This window comes from Hippopotamus amphibius, chromosome 5 (genome assembly GCF_030028045.1).
Source record: "Hippopotamus amphibius kiboko isolate mHipAmp2 chromosome 5, mHipAmp2.hap2, whole genome shotgun sequence".
Classification (NCBI taxonomy): Eukaryota; Metazoa; Chordata; class Mammalia; order Artiodactyla; family Hippopotamidae; genus Hippopotamus; species Hippopotamus amphibius.
The window spans coordinates 116,522,310-116,546,622 of record NC_080190.1 but is presented as its reverse complement, the minus strand read 5'-3'; the positions used below and the strand labels follow the sequence as shown (position 1 = coordinate 116,546,622).

Below are 24,313 nucleotides of genomic sequence, written 5' to 3'. Positions count from 1 at the left end.
ATATTTATAGGTAGTTAAGAAAGAAAAATGACATTGGTATATAAGGCATATGGTGAGGTTTATTGAAAATTTAGTATATAATGGCATCTCTCAAAACATCTCTCAGAACTGAAATTGAAAATTCTTAGAGTATAATTTTTCAACAGAATTTAGAGTAAATTTCTAGTATGTTTTTGGACAACTACAGTAATAAAAATACATGTATCTTGGCTTTGCTATGTGTTAGCTGTGTAACAGACAATTTACTTCTCTGCACTTTAGTTTCTTCAAAATGAGGACAATAACTTGTACCTGCCTGAAAAGATTGTTATGAGGATTAAATTGGTTGCTGTGTGTAAAGCATAGCAGTGCCTGGCAATAGTAAGTGATGTGTGCGTGTTTGCTGTTGTTATTAAATGTAAACGTATGCTCTACTTTGCCTTCAGGAATTAATGACCAAGTTAATAACTGAGACACCTGACCAGCCAATCCCATTTCTCATTGACCATCTTCAGTCTAAACAAGGAAACCGTGGACAACTTCAAAGAACTTTATCTGGGTCTGCAGCTCTCTGGGCAGAAAGTGAAGCGTTAGGTAAATGAAAAAATATATTTTACAGTTAATGTTAATCCATTTAATGTAAAATTTATAAAAGAATAAGTAAATCTAGGTGGTTACCTCAGGTTTCCTGTATTCACCCATATGCTAAAATGTGCGAAAAAATATTCTTGAATTTGAATATATCATTATGTATTATGCTTCAAAATATGAGAATCTGTGTATTAAATTTGAATAGAAATAAGATTCAGATTTGCATGAAAAGCTTTCACTACATATGAATTCAAACTAATTATTTTAAACTTTACTTATTTCTTATCTTTTTATGAAGAATTTGAATTAAGTACTTATAGCTCATCTGTGTGGAAAGGTCAACAATAGATTTTTACAGTGTTACCTTTTTTGTAGCCCAGATGGATAATTATTCTCTTTTTCCCTCAGTTCATAAAGTTTTACCTTATGTAGTCAGTTCAACCTGAGGAAGATTTATTTTACCCTGAACATTGGGGAACCATCCTTACCAAGTCTGCAATAGCCTTATGTCCCCAGTAAGCACTGGTGAGATAATTAGGTAGACTTTACTTCGATTTTTATTTATAAAATGTGTGTCTGACAGATTTTTTTCTTCTATACACTGGTCTGTTAGTTTGGTAGTTACTTTCAAACCCAAATCTCCCCAGGCCTGTTGCTTGGGTAGCTAACTCCTCACCTGACTTCCATGGTATCTAACTGATAGGATTCCAAATTCCCCTTGGGGATAAGGGGATAACATCATCACTTCTCTTCATGCTCTGTGGGATCACATGAAAGGATTTTGGTTTTCTTTGACTATATTCTCACATGGGTGCTTAAGGTGGGTAGGGAATAGGATATTCTCTGAAAAATGTAGACAACTGTGGTGTTAGTTATTCATACAGAAGTTCTCTGCACCATAGGAAACTAGAATATGAGCTTTTGACATGAAAAGAGGGAACTCTTGGTTTTTCTGGGCCTCAGTCTCTTAGGGTTAGATTCTTAGTAGGGTGGGTATTAGGCATAGGCTCTGGTTTGTAGGTGGAGAGAGGGTACCATTCTTGTGAAGGTGGACCAGATAAACATCTATGAGCCCATTGAAGCTCATATGAGCCCATATTTATAAATGGCCTTATTTGAAGAAACAGTAGTGTATTAAATTCTGTAGCTTTTGTCATCGCACATTTAGTATCTCACAGTTCCCACAGGTCAGAAGTCTGTGCAGCATTTAACTAGATCTCTGTTTAGTCTCACAAAGCTTCAAATCAAGGTGTTGGCTGGGTTGCATCCTCATCCAGAGGCTAGAATAAGAAAGAATCTGCTTCCAAGCTCTTTCAGGTTGTTGACAAAATTAATTTCCTTGCAACCGTATGACTGAGGTCCCTGTTTTCTTGCTGGATCTCAGCCAGAGGCTGCTCTCAGCTAACAGATGCAACCCACAGTTCTTTGCCACATGACTCTTGCATCATGGCAGCTTTTTTCTTTAACAAGTAAGGGAATTTCTCTCATTCAAGTTTACTAAGGTGGACTCTTATATAATGTAATCATGGCATTGACATTCCATCACCTTTGCCATATTTTGTTGGTTTGATGCAAGTCAAAGGTCCCTCCCGCTCAAGGGGAGGGAATTACATAGGGCAGAACATGAAGGGACAAAGACCAAGGGGTCATTTTACGATTCTGACTAGCACAAGTACTTAATGACTCATTGCTTGGAGAGAGGAGATTATTATAACTTTCAGTGTACCAATTTGGGTAATGGCATAACTGCTTGTTTAATAAAGCAAGAAGGGAACACAGGACTAAATTTATGAAGGCCCATTAGTAAGTCCAGTTCCTTTGGGTGAATTTGAATTTCTTGTGGGGCATCTTAGTAGATAATTCCAGCAGGCTCTTGGATATGAGTCTAAAACTCTGGAGATGGGTTAAGGCAGGAGTCGCAGGTATGACATTCAGGATTGCACACATTAAAACCACGAGAGTGGAAGAATGGAAGAAGTTGTGGTCAAATTTAGAGTAGGAGATGGACTGGGAGAAGGCAAGTGTGAGATGTTATCTTTTGCCTTAAATGTTGCCTGTTTGTTAAGAAGTGAGGTTGTTTGCTGAGGACAAGAGGTTTGGGGATTGAATAGGGAAAAGTGAAGTGAATGATACTAATTGTGAAAAGTCACCACAGGGAAGAGAAAAAGAGTTGACAAAGGGAAATAAAAAAGACTGAAGCAGTTCTGGGGCTTATCTGAAGTTCGGGACATGAATTAATCATGGAAACCATGGGCAAGATTGTGATTTTTCCCCACAGTGCCCAGAAATGCTGAGAGGAAGGGCAGCAAAGCTGTTTGAGAGGCTGATGAGAACTGTGGTTGTACCACAGTGAGGATGGAGGGTGGAAGGACAGTTTTGCGAAGGAGTTGAGGATATTTGTGGGTAAATTGTGCAAGTGATCAAAGCATGTGGTCTGGTATGAGAGGGTAGGGAACAAGGAAACAGTTTAGACATAAAAAGCAAGTGATAGCTAAAAACCTTTGAGAGGCCAGTGTAGGGGGAGGTACAGTGAAAACATGAAAGATTGAGAAGGACAGGGAAATTGTGACATTCGGGATCAAGACTTTTGAGGTGGAGTGATTCCAGATGATGAGAAGGTCCTGTGGGTGGCCTGAGTTTGGGGGTGTCTGAAGTCCAGGGAAGTGAAGCTCTTTAGGCTTGAGGAGCACAGTGGAGTGTGAGGTTCGGTGCATGGTTTGTTTAAGGATTAAGAGGTCACCAGGGTTTCATTCACGTTGTTGAAAGGTCAAGGGCGACTGTGCCAGTGTCTCAGGTAGGGCTGCGGGAGTAATCGGGAGCAGGAAGATGCAGTGATGAAGAGTGGCTAGCAGTGTAGACAGGCAGCACTTACCACAAGAGAGAAACTTTCAGCTTAACATGGATGAACCAGAAAAGGCCAGCCTGTGGCAGGTGACACATGGGGGAATGAACACCCTCCATTCCAGGAAGCTGCAGAGGGGGGAGTGCTCTTATGGAAAGAATGAGGTGGCCCTTCTGACTTGAAGGAGGGGATTTGAAGATGGAGGGCTATTTGTTTACCGTGGAATATGTGCCCCAGAAGGTGCAGAGGAAAGGTTTTAGAGGGAAGGGTATAGCAGGAGGGAGAAGGAAAGTATTGACTAATTCTTGGATATGAATATTAACTGAAGAAGTTATAATTCAGGTGACAGTAAATAATGCCAGTTTAAACTGTAATTTTGAATTATTTCTTTTGGTGCTTGTTCTAATTAGTTGGAAAATGTCTCAATAATCAAAATATATAGGTTAATACTTTTTGAAAATATCTAAAGGTGCCCTCTTTTCGCTTTTAAAAGCATCTAGCATCTTGGGACATAAGATCTCAGAAGTCTGTCATTTAATGTCTAGGAGAAAATTGAAAGCAACCTTGTTTTTACTCATTTTTAGATATTCTATTATTAAATACTTATGAGATTTGTTTTTTCTTTATTTCTGATATTCCACAGGTTTACTGGGAATATATCCAGATGTTTGTCTCTTTTCTTTAATTTTTCATTTTATTCAGTGAATCCTTTCAATTAGCAAACCCAGGTCTTCAGCCTAGAACAGTTTTCTTCTTGTGTACTTAGATAATGCTTCTATTGTATTTGTTTTGATTTCTTCTTCAGGAAAGTCAAGTATGTGTAAATTGAGTTTAATGGTAACTTCTAGGGAGGTCTGTCAAGTGTGTTCTCTGTGTCGCTGATTCAGTTTTCTGTAATATTGGTTTTCTCTTTCTGGCTTTGCACACAAATTTAAATGTTGGTACGTATTGCATTTTAGTTTCCTGTCAGTGTTTCCTTATCTTCTTTAATTTCTCTTAGTAGTTATATTTTTATAGTTTATGTCTTTTCTCATTTCTTCTTGCTTCACAGTGTATTTTATTTTTATTAAGATAAAATAGACACATTCTAAAATTTAAAGGTTTTTTTCATAGTAAATCTTCCCCAAAACTATGAATTTCCTCTATATCTTGAATGATGTATTCTTGTTTTTTTTTGTAGTGAATCTTCTTTCTTAAAATGATGTTTATTTTCTGTTTATTTGAATTTAAATGAGTGTTCTATTTCGTTTTAGGTTTGTCAATAAATAGTGTAGGTAGACTCTTCTTCTTTGTTCCCTCATCATATATTTTGGAACTGTTTAGATAATTTTCAAAAATTTGGGAGAGACAGGTGAAATCATGGCTGCTACTAAAATTTCCACTGTTGGTCAAATCCTGTAGACCTCTAGCAGAGACTAAGTGACTTTCAGTCTCTCATCTCTTTTCAGCCAACTAAAAAGAACAATATCATCCCTAGAATATTTAAATTAATGTGGATTTTTTTTTTCTTTCCAATAGTGGAGAATTCAAAAAGCCACAAAATCCAATGTATCATTCCTCTCTGGCTCCTTTTAGTTTTTCTTTGTATCATAAGATGCTGTTTTGTGTCCATGATTCCTTATTCTTTTAGCTATGTTGCTTTAGAAGAGATTACCGTCCTAGGTTGGATGTAGAAAGACAAATTCTGATAGGTTGTGAAACAGCATAAGGAGATGAATCTGAGGTAGGAGCAAGTATTGTCTAGAAATTTTTTGGTCTCTTTCTGATATGCCTATCTTTTGTCTTAATTATATCTATGGAAATACTTCTGGGGTTCTGGCAGAATGTAGGCCAATATTTCTGTTCCTAGTGTTTTAGAATGTTTATACCTCTTTTAAAGGGATGTTGGAAGTAGAAAAATTGGATAACTTCATTAAGTACAAACTTAGCATGAAAATTTGAGGAATCCTTATAATATTTCATGATGTCTACTTGGTATTAATAAGTGGGTAGCCAGAGAAAGATTTATGAGTCATCCATAGAGCTCGGATGATTTGAAAATGTTTAAATATAAACAAGAAGGCAGAAGGAGACTGAGGAATGTCATATAGATGAGAGATAAAGAAGCAATGAATAAGACAGAGAAGGAACAGTTAGGTGATATGGGGATGAGGAGAATGTAATGTCCTGAGAATAGGAGAAGAAAAAAATTCCACAATATAAGTCTGTCTAAAAATATGGAATCCAAAGAAGTTAAGGGGGATGCACTCCTGGAAAGATAATTTCATTTGGGAGTTGGTATGATACTGACCACCTTTGAAGGGGAACTATAGCTTTCAGTAAAGGTGGTTAAACTACTCTCTTTTGAACAGAACAGTGGAAAAAATGAGTGATGCTATGGAAGAAGTGTAGGTGAGCACCAGTGGTTTTATGTGTTGTAGTGAGTAATAGATAAGGTAGCATCAGATGAGTAAAATTTACTTAAACACTTAGCTATTTTTATTTACAACAGAATACAAAGCTTTATTCTGTGACACCCATTTATAGTGTTATTTTAAGTCATCTGTGCCTTAAAAAGACTTTCAAATAACTTCACAGTTTAACATGATCTTAATCATGTTCATATATAAGCTAATTCATATCAAATTCAGAACTCAAATTTACATGGTAAATAAAGCAAAGTAGTACTTTGGGATATTTGCATTATTTTGAGATGAGGTAATAGAGCACTTACCAGGTATATCTAATTACTTTGTGGATTTAGTTTTTGACCAATTATGAAATCACTTATTATTTTTATGTTTTTTTGTTTGTTTTAACAGAACATAAAGGAACAAGAAGGGACTTCAGAAACTATGATAAACCCTGGCAGTTAAATGCAAAGAAGCCTAAAAAGTCAAAAAGTGACCTTGCTGTGTCTAATATTTCTCCACCATCACCAGAGTCAAAATCATGTAAGGAAGTGTCTTATTCAGATATTATTTAATGTATGTATGTGTGTGTGAGTAAAGTGAAGAAAAGGTAAGAATTGAAGCCAAATTTTTAATCTGATGTTTCTGGCTATTAGTTCTAATGAATTTCACATTTGTTTCAGCATTAACATTGAGTTCTATTTATATATAGCTACTCACTCATAATCTCAAGCATGTGTAATTGATTTAGACCTTTTTGAGTATAATACTCTTTTAAGAATGTAAACTGCATGGAGCAGGTCCCTTGCCTCTCATAAACAGTTGCAGTATTTTATCACATTCAGAGCAATACCAACCCTACATTTAACAAAGAACATAAAAGCAAATTAAATATCTTAGAGGGAAAGCAAAGAAGATTTCTGTTCAAAACATTTACCAAAACTTTTAAAAAATCCTTCACCCAGGATCTCTCTGAAGCCCTACTCATTTATTACTGAAGCTTGTGTATTTATTCTCTCCTACAATAAGTACCCCTTCTCTCTCAGTGCCCCTCCCCCTTTCCCACTGCCTTACTAGCCACTGAGTTTTTCCAATGCTCTGCTTACCACCACGTACGTATAAACATGTCATATGGCCTAGGATCTTACTGTAGCAAGCCAGTTATTCTTGGAAGACAAGAGAGCTTGAAAGCTGTTCTTATACATCAGTTTCTTGTGCTTGTTACAGAGTGAGATGTTTAATTTTAATTTAAAGAGAGAAAGGAATAGGTAGAAAATATTTTTGTTTGAAAAATTTGAAAAAGCATTATGTTCTAACTGGAATCTGAATTTGGGTCATTCGTGGAAATGACTGAAATTAACTCCTTGAGTTTCTTTATTTATATGGTGATACTCATAAAAAGTATTGTATCAACTACAAAGTTCTTGTGAGAATTATGTGAAGTACTGCAAACTACCAATGTTCTTTTAAAATTATGATTGTAGCTAAATTATTCTGCTTCACCAGTTTGGATTATTAAATTTTGTATCAACATTTAAAAAAATGTACAAGTTTAAAATTTAAAGGTGTTGTTCACAACCATATTCCCAGTAATGTCAAGTACAGTTCCTGGCTCAATAAGCGTTAAATGAAAAAAAAAAAAAAAAAAAAAAGGAGTAAATGAAAAATGAAATCAGTTTTCAGTCTTACATTTCCCTTTCTATCCTTGGAAATATCTGTCTCTCTCCCCCTCTCCCAATGATAAATCCGTAACCCTAGGGGCTTACTGATTTTAAAGGGCTGAGTCCTGGGTCTCATTGCCTTGAGGGTAATATGCTGTAAGGTCCTTCATTTTGTAGAGCTGTTGCTCTTTATAGGATGCTATGTAGCCACAAAATGTTACTGGTGGGCTGGCATCTGATATCTCTTTCTGTTCAGGAGACCTATTCTCAACCTCTGGTTCCATTGGACTGTTAGCTTTTTAAAAGAAAATTAATAGCAAAGTATCATGAATGTTTAATAATATATGTAGAGATAATATACATGACAACAAGATTATAGGATTCAGAGTTATTGGTTAGAAATACATTATTGAAATATAAGTTGTTCCTGAAGTAGTAGAGTATCTTTTGATCATAGACTAGGGTAAGCTAAAGCTGCATATTGCAATATGTAAAGCACCACTAAGAAGAAGCACAAAAAGGCATAAATAAAAAGTTAATAAGTTTATTAAAATAAGATGCCCCAAATTTTTTGATTTATTTTCTCAAAGGCAAGAAAAGAGGAACAGAGAAATAAATGTCTCCTATTTGCAGTAAGTACAATCCCTGTGCAAACTCTGGAAGGCATTTGATCCCTGGAAATTGGCAGTATTATTTTAAATTGATTTGGAAAGGCAAAGGACCATGATTCTGTAAAGCAGTCATGAAAAACATGAACTAGTTTGGAGAATTTACCCTACCTGACTTCAAGTATTATTATAAAACTACAGCAATCAAGAGAGTGTGATTTTGGTGAAAGGATGGAGAAATAGATCATTTGAACTCAGTAAAGAGTCTAAAAATAGACCTACATATGCAGTTAAATGATTTTCCACAAAGACATTTAAGCAATACAATAGGAAAAGAAACAGTCCCTTCAACATTGGACATTCATATGGAAGAATACACACAAGTTAATCCCTGCCTTAATTCATACTAAAAATCAATCTGAGATGGGTCATAGACCTAAAGATGGAAACAAAAACAATGAAACTTCTAAAATAAACCACACAAGTGTAAGTTTGTGACCTTGGAGAGACAAAAGAGTTTTAGAGATATTCAAGTTACCATGACTTCATAACAAATCCAAAATGCATTTTTTAGGTTAAATTAGCATAACATGGAATATCTTTCAACCATTATTTCTTCAAATATTCTTTCTTCTCCTTTTGGGACTGCCATTATGTGTATGTTGGTACAATATACAAATTGGTAAACTGAGAAAAGTCATGTGACATTTCAAATATTACTTGAATGGTATTTGATAAAATTTTGCATCAATTTCTTATTTTAAAACAAAACTAAATAAAAGGACTTTTGGAATAAAAGGATATTTTCTTAACTGAAGTATTGCTGGCAGAAATGTTTATGTAATAAATATAAAAAGCTTTCTAAGTGATTGTTCTTAAAAGGAAAAAAGAATAATATTGTCATTAACTTTCATATGGGGTAAATATCATTAAAATTCATTAAAAAAGATCTTTATTGCTAAAGCTTACTTAAAAATAGATACTGTATATTAATTAGGCCAGTTTTGTGAAGAACAAAATACCCTATTAGCCTGTCCAATAGATTGTGAGCTCCAGTAGAATGTCACCTCTGTGAGTACAGGGAATTTTGTTACATTTATTGCCACTGGTTTACTCCCGGAACCAGTACAGTGCTTTGTGCTATACAAATGAGTGAATAAATGAGTAATTGAGGAGAATTTAAGGATGGATTAGTGCTAAAATGTGTCCTAGTCTCACGAGATAACAGCTTAGAAGCTGTGTGTTTTCAGATAACAAAAAATAGCACCTTATGCAGTGCAAGCTGGTATACGTACAAAGATCTGCACGATATCATTGTTTTTAACTTTCCATTGTGATTTGTCATAGAGGAAAAATATAACAGATAGAGTTCCGTGAGGTTTTTTCCTATGTGGTTCAAGCATTTCTTCTGTTTACCTGGTGGAGTGGTGGTTCTGGTGGAATGGTTGGGGATGATGAGTAGGGTCTTGGCAGAAAGGACCAGAAGAGCATTTGTCTGTCAATCTCCCGTGCATGATAGTGTGCACTGACTCTTTTATAGCCATTTCAGATTTGTGATCCAGATGAGACAATTGAGGTAAGTACAGTAGCTTCAGTTAAAACCAAAAACTAAAACCAGTCCTCAGTAATTTTATTGATGCTTTTGTGTTTGGGGGAGGATTTTTCATTTTTTTAATGTTGCATTTAGCACAGCGTATACAAAGAGGAATAGCTGAATATTTACTAACATTTTAGGAAAAAAATGAGAAGACCATGCATGTGTATAGAAAACACAAGTTACGTAGATATAAGAGAATGAAGATGGCAACGCGATGTCTGAAAAATCATAATAAAGTCATAACATGAAAATGCAGAAGGCAGGAGACATGAAGTGATAAACTCACTGTTATCAGTTTTAGGTATATTATAACCGTAGCACTGGGAAATCTCCTCGTATATTTTAAATGAAAGTACAATACTTGGGAGAAACTTTCAGGAAAGAATATTAGCATTTATTAAATTTTAGAAAATAGAGTTGAAAGATCTAAATAACTGAAATTCTTTTGGTTGAAAAGAAATGGGTAAATAGTATCTCAAAAGTCATTTGGAGGAAACAGTAAATTTATTATTTAAGCCACAGATGGAAACGATTGGTGGAGGTATCAGTGAGTCAGAATTTGGTTAATATCATACAGAATTGTTCAAAATAGGCCCTGCTCAGTACACAACAGGCTGTTTTGTGAAGTAGTGACCTTTGTATGAGCGAATGGAGCATGCCCATATACACGGTACTGTGGATGGGCTCCTGCTCTGGGGGTGAGTTTTGTCTCAGTGTTGTTACAGGTTGTCCCTGATCTCAGATTCTTTCACCTCGTGTGGGTCGTATTATGTTGTTTATACTGTTCTGCAGTTTTCCATGTCTCCAGAGGATATTTTTTAGAAAATGTATTTAAACTGTAGCCCTGACTTTTAATACTAAGTATGACCTAAGCAAGATTTTTAATCCATCAGAAACCTTTAGAGAGTCTCATCTGGAGGTTGTATACTGGGCTGATGACTTCCAAATCACCTTCCATTATTTATCAAAACATCTTTTGAAATCATCCAGTGTAGTTGATTAGACCATGATTACACTGTGGCCTTCCTTGTCCTAGATTTGGATCCCCTGGTAAATTGGTATCACATATGTAGCAAATTGTTGCAAGCTACAAAAATATAAAAAGAAATTTGTCTTAGTTTCTTTCAGAAGTTGCTGAGGAAAAGAGCTTGGGTGTTGTTTCATTTCTCTATAGTGCTGCATATGATCTCCCCTAAACTCAGTAGCTAAAAACAACAATTTATAATTTCTCATGGTTCAGCAAATTGGCTGGGTAGTTCTGCTGGTATTACCTGGGCTTGCCCAAGTGGATGCATTCAGGTAGTGTTCTGCAAAGACTGTTAGGGTGGGCAGTGGGGCACGTCTCATGATTATCTGGGGAGGTCGATTGGGACTGATTTAAAAAAAAAAAATCTATGTTCTTTTTTTTAATTGAAGAGATCTTAATAGGAATGGTAATTTCGAGGAAAATTAGATAATATAATGATGCAGATTAGAAAAATTATTCGAAAAAGGTTGACAAAAGTGCCAGTAAATGTTTTGAAGGATCTGGTTCAAATACAGTTTTCTGTGCCTCCTCTTCTGAGTTTCTCTTCCCTGTGCCTGGGCATGTCCCGCAGGAACTCCTGGGGAATGACCTGCAGTGTAATAGCAGTATGCCTGAAAGTGTTTTCTAGAACCATAGATCACAATCACTGCTTCCACTGTCCACGCCTGAACACTGGCGTGTTGATATTAGCTGACATCTCCATCCGAGTCCCTTAAACAAAGAAACACAGAGGAAGCCAGCTGCATGTTTTTAGTTTAGGTTTATGTAAATTATAGAAGTAATATTTGCTTATTTTGACAATGAAAAAATTACAAGCATGTAGAAAGATAGTCTCTCGCCCTTTAGCCACCTCAAATTTTACTCCCTCGGAAATAGTTTGTATCTTCTCACATCTTTTAAAATAGTTTGCATCCTTTTACATCCTTTTCTTTATATAAACTAACATAAAATGTGTGAGTCGAATTGCTTTATAAAACTGGCTTTAAACTGTACACATTCTTAAGCAGCTTGTTTTCATTATTTTAAAATATATTTTGGACATATCTCCATGCAAATAAACTTAGATCTGTTACACTTTTTCACAAGTGCATACCTGTACCATAGTGTGAATATACCATGATTGATTTATTCCCCTGTTGAAGTTTTGCCAGCACAAACTTTTTGGTGAAATAAATATCATGCACTTTAGAAAGTGCACGATAAAATAAACAACTTTATACATATATACATAACTGTGAGTGTTTTCATTTATTTATGATAATTTACCAGACATAATAAGATTGCTGAGTCAGAGGGTTATGTTTTATTATAATAAACATTTCTGAATTACTTTTAAAAAGATGGCAGAACAAAATTTCCAACAGGTTGAGACTATCTTTCCTATAGCCTTACCATATAAATATTTTTAAAGTATTTTATTTTTATAAAAACAAAAATGTATGCGATTTAAAAAGCAAATCAGCACCACAAGACAACAGTGTCCTTCTTTTGCTCCTGCTCTGCTTCTAACGTGGAACTACTTTTAACCCTAGATGTTTCCTTTGGTAAACAGATCTACATATCTAAATATAGAAGATACTTACATAGTTCTCTTAGTTTTTAAATTAGAGGCATCATCTCTTGACCTCCTTGTAAGACATTGTGCTTTATATCCAGGGCCCATCACATCCTCAAAGTATAGGCAGGCAGATATTTCAAGTGTTGGTTAATGTATACTCTGCATTGCTTTTTTATGATTATGTTAATTAGCCTTTTTCACAGTAGAGCCATAAGATAGCCAACTATTAATTTGTTTCTAGAATTGATAATTGGCTTGTTTTTCTGTTTGCTTTGCTTTCTCTGTACCCATCACTAATGCTTCACCAAACCCTGCCTTAAAGTATATATTAAACACTCTCAATATGCTTAAATACATCGTGTTCTTCTGTCTTATTTTAATTTATATTTTATACTTCATTTCGTTTAAAAAGTTTTAGAGACTTCTGTCCTGTAGTCCTTTGTCCTCTCGCTCCTGTCTTGACTCATTAGTTTCTAGCCTTTTTCTCAGCTCTCTGCTGGGACCATCCTTTGCTGTCATCCTGAGGCTTATTTTTTCCCTTTTTCTTATGGAGAATCATGTGTTTCCTGAATCTCAAGTCTTCCAGTTTTGGGTTTACTTACAGGGTGGAGCACCTCCATCAGGAGCTTTCTGAAAAAGAGTGCTTGCCAGATACATTTTTGAGTCCTTAAAAGTACCTTGACTGATTCCTTTGTTAGGTATAAAATTCTAAGTTAGAAGTATTCTTCAGTTGGAATTTTGAAGGAATTTCTCCTGTGTCTTCTGGGACCAAACATTGCTATTGAGAAGTTAGATGACAATTTGATTTGCTGTTTTTGTCCCTGAAAGCTTTTAAAGTTGTTTTCTGTATCACCACTGCTGTAAAATTCTGTGATAATATGCCTTGCATCATCCTGGAAGTTTTATGGGTCCTTCCAATCTGAAAGGCAGTTATGTTTTTATGTCCTTAGTATTTTGGCATTGGTCCTGCTTGATTGGTGCTTTCATGTTTAAATGGTAGGAAATGTCCACTTTGGGGGGGCATCTCTCTCTTTAGGGACCAAATTTCAGTGTTCTCTACCTTGCTAAATCCAGTTACCACCCATCAGTTCATTTTGCATCTTCCAAAAAAAATATGTTGCTATTTCTTGCCTAATGATGTCTTCTCTCTTTATTCAACCAATTCTTTGACAAAAGAAAAATACCATAATATAATTTTAGTGGGAATTTGAGGGAAAGTGAAGGTAAATATGTCTTCAGTCTGTTTTGTTTTATCAGAAGACAGCAAGAATGTCTTAAAAACATTTAACTAATTGTTCATGAAGAAGGTAGTAATTATTTGTTAAGCTGTTATAACATAAAATATAATTTGCTTGTGTGTTTTTCCCTGATTTCTATAAACTATTAGTTTTAAACAAGCACCTGAATTTTCTTTTTTTCTGTAAACACTGTCACACTTCCTTTATTTGCTCAGTTAAAACATTTCTTAAAACCCAGCTTCATAACTTCCCCTCTATTTGCTCACAAGGAGACCATTTCCAAACACTTTTATTCTATGCACTGATCTTGATACAATCTTTCACATAATGATGAATAGTAAGTTTTTATCATTATGTAGCATGCTTATGAAGTAATCATTTTTTTTAAACATAGTGCCAAGGTCAGTAGATCATCCTAAGTGGAATTGGAGGACTAAACCAGAAAGCCGTGATTTTGATGAATTGAACCACATCCTTCAAGAGAGCAAGAAACTGGGAAAAGCCCTTGAGAATCTCTCTCGAAGTAAGTTCATTTACTTGATTATAATTGGAATTCCTAACCAATTCATTACTATTACAGTAACCTATTTCCAACATCCTCATTATAATTCCATGAGAGGTTGAGGTGTTCTAAGAGCGTGAGATTGGAAATGAGGACTGATCTTGCGTGTTACACAGATTCATGGGAAGACTCTTTATACAGAGTAGGAGGTACTATAGACCCCTTCCCCCCCAATGGCTATTTGATTCCATTATCTCTGCAAGGTCTCTGTTTGTTACCCAGGTCAGCTGTACACCTAATGGTACCTTATTCATTCTTCTCTTTTGAACCCTGTTGTTTTGTGTCATCCCAGTTAATGCACATGCTTATTTCTTCCACGAGTTTTTGATGTTTCTCAACTTTTTAAGGATAGTAACTGGGCCAGATTCTTCTTAGAATCCTCTCAAAACCTAGCAACGTACCTTTTTGTAAAAGTAATGACCTGTAATCCAAGGGCCTGGGTTAGAAGTTTTGCTCTGCCACCTGTGAGGTGAATAACCTTAGGTAAATCATTAAACCTGTACGAGCCTTGGTCCTGTCATCTGCAGATCATGAAGACATGATTCTGTCTCCCTCTTCTGATAGGGGAGAAGGTTTAAAATGATATATTTCAAGTAAAAACTTTTAAATGTTATTGTCATGAGAGTAGACAAATAAATATTCTTACTTGATAAATGCATTTTATATATGTAGAAATAGATATATACTTTATGGTTTTAGTAGTGAGTTCAGAGTATTTCTGTCTTTCTCTGATTCTAAAGTAGCCCTCAATTTTAAAAATTAGGCACCTTTAGAAACATATTAGTGCTATAGCCTTACTAAAATTTTCTTTTGGTGCTGTGGAATATTCAAGATTCTTAAGTGGAAAATAGAACACTGGCAAATTCTAGTAGGTAATATTTGAGGATCAGTATGTTTTTTAAAATGGCATAGTGTTACTAGTTTCATGATATTTTTCAAAGTTAAAAATTTCCCTTGGTATATTTTGGGAAAGGTTTTATATATGTATATACCTACACACACACACACACACACACACACACACACGCACATGTGTGTGTTTATATATTGTATTATACTGTAATTATATCTTTGCATACTTTATTATATTATAATTTTATATATATGGAGAGATTTAGTTTTTTCACTCTTCTTATAATTCACTAGAGCCTTTTTTTCTTAGACTTTTATGCAGTGAACCTGTCTCAGAAGTTAGCTTGGCTTATGGTAGGGTCTCATAATATTGCCATTAGTGGAAACTTTTTGGTTGGGATTCAAGAAAATCCTGCTTTTGGCTAGATTTACTTTTAGAGCAAATAATGATGAAGTGAGTTTTTAGCTAATTATTATGTTCATGAAAAGAACCTTACCTATTAATATGTCAAAGGCTTTTAGTGTGTGTGTGTGTGTGTGTGTGTGTGTGTGTGTATCTTACCCCTTTGGACAGAGTCTGTGGCTCTTTACAGACTCTCGATTTGTCTATAAACATAAGTTTAAAAAAAGATCGAAGAAAATGCCCAATTATTACACATCTTCACTTATAGTATTAGTCAGTTTTTGTCCTTTAAAATATGTGACAGCTGCCTTTTAAACACTTGTTATGACATTGTTAATCTGTAAGAAAGCATTTGACCACTAACCAAAACTTTTAAATAAGGGAGTTTGATGCACTTGCCCAGATCTATAGCAGCGTCAAGGGTCACGCTGTGGTCTGTCACAGGAAAACCTGGGAGTGGACTTAGATGGGGGCTTGCAACTGAGTCCTCCGAGCAGAAGCTAGTGGGGGTCTATGACAGGGGCCCATTTAATTCATGCACGGAAGTCTGGAGAAATAAAATGGCTAGAGTAGCGACTGATCGGGAGAATAGAAGAGATGCAGGTTTAGGACATTACTCTTGGGACAGAGTTAGGGCCAGAGAAGTTGCTGGGTGAGTCAGTAGCTTGGCCAGAACGAGGTCTAACGTTGCGCTTCTATGTATATGATGTATATGATGGAAAGTTGCTTTTGGCTTCACTTGATCATTTTAAGGGGCCTCTGTTTTATTGTGGCAGTAGTGGTGGCGTTTATGGGGGGATAAGGGGGCAGTTGGTCACACAGGGAGGGTTCGCTCATTTCTCTGTATAAATTTTTTGTCTCTTTTGGCACAAAATGCTACTTTCTTGGATGACTTGAGTTTCTGTGATTTTCACTATGAGATTTAATATTAACTTCTTGTCTTAGGCCCAACATGTATCTCAGTTCACCTGAGATGTTAATTTTAAATTAGTAGAAATGCAGCTTTATCATTTACTGATGTTTATTTAATGATCTCGCTGCCCAGAATTGAACTATTTAATCTCAAACCGTTCCATCTTCCTGAGGCAGGATATTGTTCATTCTTGTTTGATCTTGTTTGACTCTTATAACAGCTTTGGCTTGGTAACTCTTTCTCTAATCTAATGGTAACTTTATTAACCATGTTCTATTGACTAGGAAGACTTAGGGAATAGACTCTTTCCTCCAGTTATGGTCAAAAGGAATGTTCATTGTCTTGTTATTGTGGACCTTTTCCTCCTGTGCCACGGGAAAGGTTGAAAGTTTTTAGTGATCTCCTAATTTTTATACAGTCTCTAATAGAAATCTTTCTGGCAAGGCTGGTCTTTGCTTTATCTTAGGTTTACTTTCTAAAAGATGTTACATACTTTTGAAGTATTTACTTATTTGAGATTGACAGCAAAAAATCGTTTGTATCCCTGAAAATGGTAGAATTATCTCATCTCTGCAGCCGTCAGCTTATGCAGACGGTACCATGCTCTTTTTCTGGCTTTTTGCAAACCTCTCAGTGTAGTGCTTTATCTTAACGTCAGTCATGAACTGTGACATTCTTCATGCCATGATTCTGTACTCAAGGTAGATGTGTTAGAATAACTTCAGTGGCTTGGAATAATACCATTTATTAGTTTTGTGACCTTGGGAATATTTCTTAACCTGTTTCTGTCACCTTTACTGTAAAATTGCCATAATCATGGTGCTATTTCTGAAGGTTTTGTGAAAATCTCTTGAGATACTATCTGAAAGTGCTTAATATGGTGCCTTGTATAAAATAACTGCTAATTAAATGTTAGATGTAATATTCAATTTCTATTATTGTATAACAAATTACCACAAACTTAGCAGTTGTAGAAAGTACCAATTTATTAACTTATGATTTCTTTGCCTCGGGAGTATGGGTGCGGGTAGCTGGGTCCTCTGCTCAGGGTCTGGGCAGGCAGAAATTAAGGCGTTGGCTGGGGCTGTGGTCTCACCTGGGCTTGCATCTTCTACGCTCATTCATGTTGTTAGTCAAATTCAGTGCTTGCTCTTGCAAGATTAAGATCCCTGTTTTCTCACTGGCTGTTGGCCAGGGGTTGTTCTCAGACCACTCGCAGGGCCTTGCCTAGTGGCCGCCTCCTCTCACAACAACAATGCACCGTTTCTTCCTTGAGGCCACTGGGGAACATCTCTCTGAAGCTAAGCCTTCTTTTAAAGGGCTCATCTGATTAGGTCAGGACCACCAGGATAACTTCCCTTCTGACTTACTCAGTTAGCTGTTTAGTAACCAAATCAAGAGAGTGACACCTTTTCATCTTCAGTGGTCCCACTATGCAGGCTCAAAGGGAAGGGACTGCACAGGTGTGTATCTTGGGAGCCGTCCTAGAATTCTGCCTGCCACAGATATTATTAGTGTTATTACTGTTTATTCCTAACAGCCAATAACGTGCTTCAACTGAGTGCTGCCCAGGTGAAATGTAATATGAGCCATATGTGTGGTTTTATATGTTCAAATAGGCACATTACAAAAAAAGCAAAAAAAACGCTGTAAAATTAATTTTAATAAAATATTAACCCAGTATATCTAAATTATTATCAGTTTAATTTGTCTTCCATATAAAAATTACTATTGAGGTATTTTGTGTTCTTTTTCTTTCATACTGAGTCTTCAAAAATCTGGTGTGAATTTTATTCTGCAGCACACTGCAGCGTGGACGAGCCACGTTTCAAACGCTCATTAGCCGTGTGATGAGTGGCTCCCGTGTTGAACAACACAGCTCTAACTAATGTTAAAACAAACACGCCCAAAAGCTCTTCTCTTGAGGTTGAGTGACCTCAGACAGCATCAGAATTCCTTCTTCCTCTTTTATCCAAATTTTCAAAAGGAATAGTTAACATGCATGGTCTCCACCTGCTCATCCTCCTCACTCCTCAGTGTAGCTGTATTATTGCACCTGTCATTCTACTCAGACCTTTCTCACTGTGGTCACCTGTTGAATCCAAATTGTTGAACTGAATGAATGGTCTTCATCATCTTACAAAATTGTTTTGGTAGTTTTAACACCGTTGATTACTCTATCTTCAAACTCTCTAATCTTTTAGTTTCTGGGACCTGGCCCTCATTTGATCATCTGTGGATGCCCTACACATCATTTCTTACAGGTTTCGTTCTGACACTCCTCTTTCTTTCCTGCCACTATAAATGCTGTTGCCACAGTTCATTCTCTGCCTCTGTTCTTTCAAACACTGTGTCCAGCCGTACCCTCCCTCATAGATTTAATTATCACCCCTACACTGCTAACTCAACTGAGTGTATTTCCCATCCAGACTGTTTATGCTTTTGTGCAAGATGGTGGATATCCCACTGCCATGCTAAATTCAATATATCTAAGTAGATCATACCTCCTTCTTTACCATGACTTTTCTTCTGCATGCTTTGTCTCTGCTGTTGGCATCAACAGTTACTGATTCAGCCAAACTGGAGCCCTTCTAGACTTGTCTTTCTCCATAACTGTTAATAATTAATTCCCCCATCTTGACATTTTCCCTCTATCTTGGGTCTGATTTCTACTCTGCCCCTTTTAGAACCCTCTAATTCATACCCAGCATCACTGACCAGACCACTGGTTTATCCATTTAACATGTTCCATTTTGTTTCATTTCTTTCCTGCCCCGTGACAGAAAAAACAGGTGTAGTCCCTGCCCATATTGAGCTTGTGGCTGGAGGGATCACCATAACCTTACGTTAGGGAAGTCTCATGGCCAAAATCTCTGTGACTTAATACAGTATAAGTATTTAATCACTCAATATAGTGTTCCCAGGTTGCAGACTGTTCTATCCTGTTATTCTACCATCTTTAGCACCTGATCCAAGGGTCCTGAAAGCAGAAGGAGACAATAGAGGATTACGGGGTGGTTTCTAATCCCTAGAGATGTAAGTACCCCCATTACATCATCCACATTCTACAACTGACTGCAGAGGAGGCTGGGGAATGTAGCTAGCGTGTGAGTCCAGGAGAAATAAGGAAATAGTTTGAGGCATAAATAACCAGTCCTGTCCACACTCTTGATTCTCTATTCCTCCAAACAGCCCTCACTGCAGTCAGTGGGATGGATTTATAGTGAAGACCTGACACTACTTGTTGCAGACATTCAATGGCTCCTTAAAACCTCATAGGAGGTGCTCCATGCTCTGAGCCTTAGTCATGTGTCCGGTATCATCTCTCATGACTCATCATCAGGCCACTTGTGCACCAGTAACAGGGGAGTTTTTTCACACTCACTGGTGTTCCTCCATTTCATCTAGTTGCTTATGCTGTGCCTGTGCCTTGAAATCACACCCACACTTGCCCCAAGCTAATTTCTGCTCCTCTCTTTAGCCTCAGCTCAAATGCCACTTCATGATTTACTGCTGCTGTCTTTCTGTGGAATGGGTTTGGTACCCCTCTTTTTGTACTTCCATACTTTTCACTATACACACTTAAATGCTGTGATCTGCTTTCACAGATCTCTGGACTCTGAGCTGCGGGGAGGCAGGGGCACCCTGCACCTGGACTGCCCAGCATGTAGCACAGTGATAACTGTATAATTCAGTCATAATTCACTGGGCAAGTGCCACCTGTGGTTCCATTTCTTCCTGATACATCTTCTCTGCGACCCCTCCCTTACTCTTTCTTCACTGCAGATCTGCCTTCTGCTTCTCTAAGTGTGGGGCCTTTGATAGCAGATTCATGGGTTTTGGTATTTGCATATTTCATTTGTTTGCTGAGATCTTTGGCTTTAACTGTAGCCTATCTATTAAAGGAGTTATGCCTAAAAATAAATAGATAGGTAAGCAAGTAGGCTTTTCTGAGCCTAAGGCTTTTGCTGCTTTTAGCAGTTTTCTCTGAAGCGAGGCAATGATAGGATGAGTATCTTTAGTCCATTTAGACATTGGTCTGCAGATTGCAGTTCATGTGAAACACTGGCTGGAGCTTTTCCAAGGAAAAAAGCCCAGCTGTTGGGAGAACAGAAGACAGATATTTATGCTCTGTGACTGATAATAGCCATCTGGACTCAGCCAAGAAAAAAATAACAGATGACTTTTTTAGTTCATCAATCATGAACATCCCCAAAAAGTCTTTTCTGACAAACAGCCTGAGGAGTTAGAGAATAACAGCCTATGAGTGAAAAATGGAAGCAGATAATGTGGCAATTGTTTGTTCATTCATTCATCTGGTCTTCAGACATTTATGTGGGAATACAAGAGGAACAGCCTGTGTGTGCAGACCTGAAGTTTACCTTTTAGTAGGAGAGACAGGTGTGAAAAGCAGGATTTCAAAGCCTTGTAAAAGGTGCTTTAGGAGGCTTGTGGGAGCCTAAAAGAGCCTTCCACAAGGAGGTTTAGGGCCAACCTGGTGGAGAATATATCTGAGTGGTGTCTATAAGGATAACAAGGTAAAACTAAGGTAAAAGGAGAGTGAAGATGTGTCATGAGGAGGGAGGTTCCTGACAGAGAGAAAAGCATGTGTGTTAAAAGAAGGAAGAAAATGCACAGAAAAATTTCAAAGAAAGAGGAAAATTTTGTATCGTTGATGCATTCAGGATGAAGCGAGTAATAAAGGCAACGCAGGTGGACGTCTAGGTGGCAGGGGAGTTGGGCATGAGGACGATTGTGTCCGAACAATCACTCTGGTGCCACGTGGAAGATGGAATTGACACGATTCATGTCTCAGGGCAAAGACCAGATGAAGAGAGCCTGAAATAGAGCAGTAGCCGTGGGATAGAAAAGAGGGAAAGTTTTAAGAAGTGTAGAAGATTTTATGATTAAGACTCGTTGATATGAAAGAAGTGTGAGAATAAAGAGAAAATGATGTGCTTAGATTGTTTTATGTTTTGGTTTTGTTAATAATCAAGGTGAGTGGGTGCTGACTCTGCCTCAGATAAGAATTCATGAGTGTTTGAGAGTGGAGGAGGAATGTTGTTTCAGACACCTTTGGGACATCCAGATGGGGTGGATAGCCCTTCTCTGTTCCCAGCAGTTCTCTGTGTGTGTGTGTGTGTGTGTGTGTGTGTGTGTGTGTGTATAAATTGCCTATTTGGAGAAGAAGTTTGATTAGGGATATAGCTATGGGAATCTTTAATATATAAGGAAAAAGACACCCCCCCCCCCCACCATCAACATTTGAGATACTGGTAGAAAAGTGACCTAGTTGAGGACACTGAAAAGGAATTTTCAGACAGGATGGATGAAAACCAAGATAGAATGCTTTCAAAAAATCAAGGAGGGAAAATATTTCAGAAAATTTATTTGTCTGAAGTGACAAATAAGTTGGTAAAAAAAAGGATGGGAAACATATTTATTGTGTGTGGAGCCATCTCCAAGCTATGTTTCCATTGTTTACTGTGATGGGATTCATAGTTGAAAAAGTTGAAAATTAAGTATCTTTTATTAGAGAAAGAAAAATAAAGAAATCATGGTATTCACACAATGATATACTTTATAGTCATTAAACATGATACTATAGAAAATATTTACTAATATAAAATATAGTTTTATACAGAAAGCATGTAATAAAATATTGTTTGCCTTCAATTTTGTTTTATACATGCATATAGAGGCATACAGCATTTGTATGTATGCATGTATATACTCACAAAATTATTTGGAAGACCTCACAAGAAACTGTTATCATTATTTATGAGTGGAGATTTGTTTTCCTTTTCCCCTTATATTTGCTATTTTTTTCTGTGATAAACATGTATTGGTTTGACAAAATGAAATAAAGTAGGCTTTTTGCAAAAGGAAGAATTGGGGGAGTATGTCTTTACATTCTGATAATCATTGGAATTTTTTACAATAGGGAATCAGACTTTGGAAAATAGCTACTTCCATTTTATGCCTTATGAAATTTCTGATCTACTCTCATAAAATAAATTACACTGACTGAGCTGTAAAGAATCGTGAAAATTTGCTACTTTCATTTCTTCTGGCTACAGCGTGAGTCTAACTCTAGGGCTAACCTGATGCCTGGGAAAATGGAAATCTTGGTGGAGCAGGTAGCTCCTGTTTACTTGATCTAGCACAGCTGGGAATGTGAGAGCTGTGTTTTGGAATAAATTCCTGATACTACTGAGACTTCTTTGGGGGTTGGAATAAATGGAAAGGCCCACAAGTTGGACACAAATGGAAGTATCCAGATAGGTTGGCACTACAGCAGAATCAGGAACCAATCTCTGATATGCCTGTCGGAGCCCTTGCATCTTTATCTAAAGGGAAGCTTAGTTTCTGAAGGAACTCGTTTCCCCCTTTTTCCTCAAAGAGGCCCATTTCTAGCCTGGACACCATTGCTGCCCTAAGCCAAGCCTTTGTAGCTACTCTGAAAGGACAGCATTTCCTGTAAGATCTCAGTTTGGCTTTTAGGAAGACTATGTGTTCCAGTATGCATCAAGAGTCCTGTAATCAAATCTTGGGCCTTCTTTGCTTACGATATATTACGGCAACCAACTGTATTTCTCTCGCATGTTCTGTTTCCTACTGCTCCTCAGTTTCTATAAACTTTAAAACTATAACTTAAAATATGATGATTTTAAGAGTTAATGAAATGCCTAAAAATTGTGAATCTCCTCTCAGAGAATAGCTGTGAATGTTCTGCTAGGCACTGGGAGAAATATCCTGGCTACTCAGTATGAATGGTTCTCATTAGAGCTTCAAGCTTCTGTAAAAAAGTATTGCTTTAACATTCTTTCAACTGCTTTTAATCAATTTAAAGTTTGATTAAAAATGAAACACAAAAAGGGAAAAGTATCCTAGGCAATTTGACATGGATAATAGAGAGCCTAAAGAATTATATGTATTTCAATAGCAGAGATTTTTTTTAGATGATTCTTAACCAAAATTATCAAAACATGTAAATGTTAAGAAAATATAGTAATAGGTATCTGAAAAAAATATGTAAGACCAGACACTTTGAACAATTAGAGGCATAGTTCCTTCCTCAAACCAAGTTTCCATTTAGTTAGTTTGAGCTTTATTCTGGTACCCATCAGCGCTTATACTTTAATATGTCTTCACAGCAGCCGTTTTCTTCATCTTCATTTTCCACTGGTAATTTCTTGGCCCTGCAAAACAGTTCCTGATACTTGCTAAAATGGACAGTGCACAGAGGATGTAAGGAGCTAGCTCACAAGTGAGGTGCAAGTTCTGTGTGACATGCATTTTGACCATTCAAGGCCTTTTGACTTATTTGCTAGTTCTTGGCTGCACTCTAGATAGGCGAAGTATTGCTGCTATCTTTATGAATAATGGATTCCCAAGTCTGAGATATAAAAGAAATGTAAAGATCAACTGATAGCTTTTTCTAAAAATTGAGTGAGGAAACTCTTTTTGCAGGGCCAAGGACATTAATGCAGAAAGTTAAAAATAATCAAGAGAGGTTCAAAAATCTCAGAAAATTGAGTAATGGGTTGTTTAATTCCAGATATCTAATTTTTATGATTTTGGATGAGAAAGAAAATTTTGTTTTATGTATCTACTCTCTATTTCTGTCTTTTAAAATAGATTCTTTTAAATATTTATTTTAATAATATATTCAGTTTTAATCTTGAAATTATATTGGAAAGGAACTTTTTCATAATATTGTATCAATGTAAATATAAGCATTTAAAATATATATTTGGGTTTTATAAACTGGAATAATATACTTTAAATCTACTGTAGACTATGACATAAACCATTTAGTACTCTATAAAATTCTTCCGTTATCTTGAACTCTGAGTTATTCCAAGTGACCCTTAATAATTTTATATACTTTTTAAACCCAAACATTCATAAATGTGTGATATACTAGACCTCTAGAAATGTTTATAATTGTCCAGAAAGCGTTGGGATCTGTCTGTCTCACATTTACTTCCCTACTGCAGAACCATTATATCTCAGAGTTCTTTACCACACACTCAGTAGTGATGCTGCCCAGCTGCAGTGCTACCTTCATGAATCCTTCTCTCCCTGA

General features: G+C 36.5%; 1 protein-coding gene across 1 annotated transcript in view; it reads left to right on the top strand.

The window, feature by feature from the left end:
• LOC130853882 (uncharacterized protein C8orf34-like) overlaps window positions 1-24,313 on the top strand; it is a 111,244-nt gene that overhangs the window by 65,092 nt on the left and 21,839 nt on the right. Inside the window, 3 exon segments of the mRNA XM_057736318.1 lie at window positions 426-573; window positions 6,214-6,345; window positions 13,886-14,014. Coding sequence (XP_057592301.1) covers window positions 426-573; window positions 6,214-6,345; window positions 13,886-14,014 — 409 coding nt within the window.